Here is a 6,578-nt window from a genome sequence, read left to right as displayed (position 1 = left end):
GCATGTGAAAGCAACAACAAAGTTAGCTAGCACGGATAGACGATTGCGAGTTTGGTTGTACCTCATTGTATTCGTTCGTTTCGCCACTCGCTAACTGTTGGCGAATCGATGACGGCTACTGTTACTGTTACGTGAAGCAAAACTGGAATCGAGTTGACGATATCGCACAAACGATCAAACAATTTTTGATTTTTATGAAGTAAGACAATCTCGACACGATATCGTTCAGACGAATGTCGTCATACGTGATTCATGCCCTGGTTTTGATATTCGTAGATGGTTTTAGGCATAGATTTAGTAGTCTATTATGGTAAATTTAGGAATATATACAAATAGAAATGCTCAAACTATAAGCTCAAAAACAATAACTGATGCGGTGTTTCCAAGATATTTTAACGGCCTTGAGTCACAAGTATATACAGTGCTATCTGGGTCGAGTGAACTAATTAATGCAAGACCAGTTCATAAAATGCAGATTGTTCACTATATCCAGATTGAGTTTTTTGTTCTTTAAAATCAATTTTATTGCGCAGTACGTCTTTTGAAGTTAAATTTTTAAGAACTCTGAAATGTCGTCTTTTCCCTCAGCTAATGCCAACACATGTTTCATAACACTGTGAGACAAATGGTAGGGGTCAGTGATCGGGAAGGGTTCAAACTACCGGGGAAAGTTATATCGGTAAAAAAGAAGTTATACGTGTCCCGGCGTTTCGCTGGGTCACGTCTAGGAATCTAGATATATCGATTTGAAGTTAGTAACTATCATATAAGGGAAATTGTCACCTTTGGTGGTCTTTTTTTTTGACATAACTCGAGAACCACTAGTCCGATTTTGCTCAAACAAATTTAAAAAAATTAAAAATTACAATTCCTTTAATCTGTTCATATAACGTTTTTCTATACAATCAACAGTTTTGCCGGAAAAATAAATGTATGAGGAAAAAAATATTTTTTGCCTAAAATATTAAATTTTTTTATTTTTTAAATTCATAAAAAATTCAAAACGGAAAAAATGGCAAGTCCTATTACTTTCACGCAAAATCACATAACCTTTAAGCAAAATGAGACATAGATCATGAAAATCGATGGACGCGTTTCGCTTTTATTCACAATTAAGTGATAAATTTGCTTAAAGGTTATGTGACTTTGCGTGAAAGTAATACGACTTGCCTCTTTTTCCGTTTTTGATTTTTTATGAATTTAAAAAATAAAAAAATTTAATATTTTAGGCAAAAAATATTTTTTTTCTTCACACATTTATTTTTACCGGCAAAACTGTTGATTACATAGAAAAACGTTATATGAACAGATTAAAGGAATTCGGATAGTAATTTTTCCATTTCCGTAACCCTATTCTTACTGTACTCTGGCGTTTCATAGACAGACTGTACCACCGCCTGCCTTGATGTCAAGTTGCGTCTAAAGGTCGCCGGTTCGGTACTTGAGGCATCTTGTCACCTTGCTATATGTCTATTAATAAACTGGTTTTTGTCCATTATCACTTCTTCAGCACCTAACTGAGGTAATTCAGCCTGCTCATTTTCTAAAATGTCGAGCCTGTTGTTTCTGTTCGGGAAATAAGTATCAATTGCCTCTTTTCTAGGAAGTTTCTTAACCGCCCTAATGCGACTGATCAGGAGCTCCTTTTGCCATGCCCGACTTTGTCCTTGTCTTTGGAGTTTTGATCCTCCTTACCGCAAAGAATGCAGCCTTGTTGATTACACGCATTTTTACATTCCTGATTGCCACACTTGAGGCATCTACTTTTTGATTTGCATCCTAGTTGCGTGTGACCAAGGCTGACATATTTTCTACACTGCCTTAGAGAAGGAATGTAAAAAGAAACTTCTAGCCTAGTATATTCGTGCTTGATAAACTTGGAATGTCTTTTCCTAAAAAGCCAACTTTGATAGTGGTAGTTGGTACAAAAATATCTTCATTGTCACTCTTTTTTCTCTACGTATAAACCGATAGACAGAAGAAATCGGACGCTAGAGTTTGCAGATTTTTTATTATCATTCACATCATATTCTAGGGGTACTCCTCTAATCACCCCATATGACTCAAATGATGTGTTGGGAACGAAAGGTCGCAGCCCACTTTTTTTAAGTTTTCACAAACTAAAAAATTGTTTGCTGCTTAAAGCTAACTTTGAATAGTGTCTTGCTAACCGCAAAAATGAGACCTATGTCAAGGAAATTTAAGTCTTTAATTCGGCTTCTAAGCGTCAAGCCATTTTTAATTCTATCATTGCTAATTTCTTTTCAATTGCAGTGGCATCGACCAGTGCAAAGAAAGTGGCTTTGAAATTTTCAGGTTAAGCGTGTGAAGCACTCGGAATTTAGATTTTTCCGTGACAGCTGATTTCTTCCTTCTGTAGATGGTTGCCACTTCATCAGTTTTGTAGATGGTAAAAAAGTTATAAGTTCCTATTCAAAATATGTTTAAAATATCTGAAATTTAGTTTAGAGTTTATATTTAGCTACAATCTATTATAGCACGAAAAATTGTAGTTGAAAAGATAAGTTTATGAAGAGGCATTTATGAGTGGCAACACTGTAGTAAGCAACACTGAGGGCTCCAGTAATCGACAAAATTCTGCGTATTCAGACTGTACCGTAGGCGACACCGTTATTAAAAAAAATTTCCCCTTCGGCCAGGAAAAATGAATATACTAATTTTGAACAAGGTATGAATACAAAACTGCTATCCGATGATGGCGCTGAACAATTAGGGTACTCACAGTTTACTTCTAAAGTTAAAAGGTGGCAACTTTAGAAAGATACCACAGTTGAAGTGTGAGCACCCCTTCATGAATTTCGAATTTTAAGTTTGGCACTGCTAATAATCGAAACGAAAAAATGCCTCGCCAGAGTGGAAAAGATAATTTATTGAATGCGTTATGCTTTAAGAGTTTGATGGACGTAATAGTTCAAGATTCGAGTAAGTTAATTTTACAATTTTACAAGCGATCTCCTAAACCTTTGATTTGCAGGCAGTGAAGATGAGGATGATGATGTCCTCATTGACTTCACTCTTACCTCAGCACTTGTGTTATCATCGCGAAGAAGTTGCCATTTTAATGTCCCAAAATCCGTGCAATGGCGAGAAAATGTTCTTCCTAACTTCGATGACAGCCGTATGCGTCAAATGCTGCGTGTTGAACCGATCGAATTCGAGCACATTTTAACCTTAATTAAAGAAGATCCCGTCTTCAAGAATAAAAAGTTGGTCCCGCAATTGCCAGTTGATTTGCAACTAAAGATTACACTCTTCCGTCTGGGCTCCAGTGGAGACAATGCATCCCTCCGGAAGGTTGCAACTTTGTTTGGCGTTGGCGATGCAGGAACGATAATAAAAGTCACACAACGAGTTGTTGCCTCTATCGTAAACTTAAAATCAAAGTTTTTATTTTGGCCATCTGCAAGAATGCGAAAAAAATTGTTGCAAATACAATGCTTGAGCTGCCGGGGTGCATCGGCTACATCGACGGCACCGAAATCAAGTTGGCAGAATCTCCTATAAAGGACCACGAGTTCTACTTTTCTCGCAAAAAGCAGTATTCGATGAAAATGCAAATAGTGTGCGACTATTCCCTAAAAATTCGACAAGCGACCATTGGCTACAGAGGAAGTGTCCATGATGCTAAAATATTTGCGGAGTCTTCTATTGGACGAACGCCAGAAACTTTCTTTTGCGAAAGGCAATGGATAGCCGGAGACTCTGCGTATCCCTTAACCCGAAATGTTATTACTCCTTTTCGACAAAATAGCACCGAACTAACCCAAGAAAAAAGAGAAAAATTTAACAAGTATTTTTCGAAATTCAGAGTGCGAGTGGAGAATTGTTTTGGTAAGCTTAAGGAGAGGTTTAGTAGTTTAAAAGAGCTCCGGTTCCGGCTTACCGATGAAAAAAATTACAAAGCTTGCTGCAGATGGATATTAGCCTGCTGCATTTTGCATAATATTTTACAAGAACTAAACTCAACAGAAGACGACTCTGAAGAAGAATGTACCTACCCAGAAGATGTGTATAACTACAACGATTTAAGAACTGCTTTAACCGAGTTGATAAACAATAAACACTAAACAAGTACAAATAACGCATTTTTATTTGTAAAAAAAAACGTTTCACTTTTCATTTATACTTTTTCACATATGTATATATTTTTTTCCATAATTTTTTTATATTTTTTACATTTCTTTCATTTTTATCTAATTCACATTTTTGACACTTATTTCATTTATTAGGTACATTTGTAGATTTTGTAAATCTTTTATAGCATTTGTAATTACTTCACTTTTTTTCTTTAAAATAGTTTAGTATACTTATTTCCCTCATGATGAAATTATACCAGGTGTAGTAATAAGAGCGATAAGAAAAATTTTACACTATCCTATCTGAAAATTTGCTTTTAAAAATGTCTATAAGATATCCGAATGTCAGGAAAATAAAGCAAGAGCGCTGTTTTATTACCAAATCTATTTATAATTTCACCATGTATTTCCCTTTTTTATATTTTTCACTTTTGAATTTTTAATTTTTCCATCTCTACACGCTCCCGCATCTCTATTTCTTTCATTGCAATTTTTTCTTTCGATTCTAATTCTAATAATTTAAGTCTTTCGTAAGTAGCATGTTTCTCCTTCTTTAAATTAAATTCCTTTTCCTTCAGCAGAAGCTCCCTTTCCCTTAATTCTTTTTCCGCAACAAGCTTCTCCTTTTTGAACTCCGCCAATGTGGAATGTACTTCAAGTACATCTGCAAGTGCTGTGCGTGAATAAATCCCTTTACGTGGAACTAGTGGAGTTTGCGCTGTAGTGCGCGGAGTTTCTACCAATGTAGCGCTTTCTTCGACAATTTCATAAAACGCAGCTGGGCTTCGTGAAGTGTCTTCTGTTGGGGCGAGGACAATATTTGGTGATCCGTCATCTACTGAAGCAGTGGAATATTCCATAGTGTTGCTGTCTTCTGAATCAAGTACAAAAGCATTAGCCTGATGTTCCCTATAACCGAATATCTCTTCCAACTCATTATAGAGTGGGCACTCCCTTAGCAGCGTATCTGAAAACATGTAATCAAGAAATTATCAACAACATTTAAAACCTCTATTGTTAATATTGAAACCTACCTCGCGTTGTTTCGCCATCTCGCATAGTCCCAGCCCCGGTGGAATTGTTCCATGTCTTGTTGTAGGTATGCTTCAGATTCTTGACCTTGCTGCGCACCGTTGACCATTCTATCTCAAGCCCATTTTCGCTCAAGAAGCGCTTGTAGTAAAGCTGCGCACTTGGCTTTTCGATTGGCCTATTTTGGCGCAGAAAATTTACCAATTGCTGCTGCTCCCACTCGCTCCATTTTCGATATGGCGCTTTGCGTATACGCTTTTGCTTAACCTGCAAATAATAAAATATTTTTACATTTTTATTTAAAAACCACAAAAATTCACTTACTTTTGCTTTCAACGTTTCTGCTTCCATTTTCCGTCGCAAAATATAATCAGCTGTTTGGTGATGCCAGTTTAACACAAAAGATAAACACATGCCAAAGCAAGGCAATTTTAGCCGTAAATGGTATCTCTAGTTTGTATGCGAAACAAAAACAAACAATGATACCAGATGGCAAATTCTTTTAAAGTTAGTATATGGCAAACTTACCACACCACATAATACGAAACTGTGAGTACCCTAAATATTTAATCTTATCTTACTAATATTATAAATGTGAAAGTTTGTATGTTTGGATGTTTGGGAAATCATCACACGGAGACGACTGAACGGATTTGCATGAAATTTCGCATGCAGATAGCTTATGACCCATAGTGGAAAATAGGCTAATTTTTTGGAAGAGTTGCCACCTGTTAAAAAAGTTGAATTAAATTAATACGCGGAAACGACTAAACGGATTTGCATGAAATTTTGCACACAGACAGCTTATGACCTAGGTTAGAAAAAAGGCTACTTTTGAAGAGTTTCCACCTGTTAGAAATGTTTAGTTTAATTAATGCGCGGAAATGAGTGAACTGATTTGCATGGAAGTTTTCACAGAGATAGCTTATGAAATAGGTTGAAAAATAGGCTACTTTTTTTAAGAGTTACCACCTGCTAAAGAAGTTTAATTAAATTAATACGCGTAAATGGCTGAACTGATTTGCATTAAAGTTTGCACACAGATAGCTTATGACCTATGTTGGAAAATAGGCTACTATTTTAAGAGTTATCACGTATTAGGAAAGTTTAATTAAATTAATACGCGTAAATGGCTGAACTGATTTGCATTAAAGTTTGCACACAGATAGCTTATGACCTATGTTGGAAAATAGGCTACTATTTTAAGAGTTATCACGTATTAGGAAAGTTTAATTAAATTAATACGCGTAAATGGCTGAACTGATTTGCATTAAAGTTTGCACACAGATAGCTTATGACCTAGACTGGAAAAAATGCTACTTTTTTAAGAATTTCCAACTGTTTGAAAATGAAATTTTGCTCAAAGATGGTTTATGACCTGGATTGCAAAATAGGCTACTTCCTTAACCGGTTTTCCGATCAGAACGAAATTTAGTACACTTACTACGG

At 35.9% G+C, this 6,578-nt stretch overlaps 2 protein-coding genes across 2 annotated transcripts; one reads left to right on the top strand and one right to left on the bottom strand.

Moving 5' to 3' along the window:
• Window positions 1–2,824: 2,824 nt before the first annotated feature.
• LOC108381174 (uncharacterized) lies at window positions 2,825–4,121 on the top strand. Its single transcript, XM_017637589.1, has 2 exons — window positions 2,825–2,943; window positions 2,996–4,121. Exons 1-2 carry the CDS (start codon window positions 2,862–2,864, stop codon window positions 3,523–3,525), a joined length of 612 nt encoding a protein of 203 aa, XP_017493078.1. The 5' UTR covers window positions 2,825–2,861; the 3' UTR covers window positions 3,526–4,121.
• A 136-nt stretch (window positions 4,122–4,257) lies between these two features.
• LOC108381164 (uncharacterized) lies at window positions 4,258–5,480 on the bottom strand. Its single transcript, XM_017637581.1, has 3 exons — window positions 5,454–5,480; window positions 5,132–5,396; window positions 4,258–5,064 (listed from the first exon to the last, which is right to left on the bottom strand). Exons 1-3 carry the CDS (start codon window positions 5,478–5,480, stop codon window positions 4,523–4,525), a joined length of 834 nt encoding a protein of 277 aa, XP_017493070.1. The 3' UTR covers window positions 4,258–4,522.
• Window positions 5,481–6,578: the final 1,098 nt, after the last annotated feature.

This window comes from Rhagoletis zephyria, unplaced genomic scaffold (genome assembly GCF_001687245.7).
Source record: "Rhagoletis zephyria isolate East Lansing unplaced genomic scaffold, Rhagoletis_zephyria_1.1 Rzeph_scaffold_00132, whole genome shotgun sequence".
NCBI classification, from domain to species: domain Eukaryota; kingdom Metazoa; phylum Arthropoda; class Insecta; order Diptera; family Tephritidae; genus Rhagoletis; species Rhagoletis zephyria.
The sequence above is the reverse complement of the archived record's forward strand: the minus strand, read 5'-3'. Positions and strand labels throughout refer to the sequence as shown.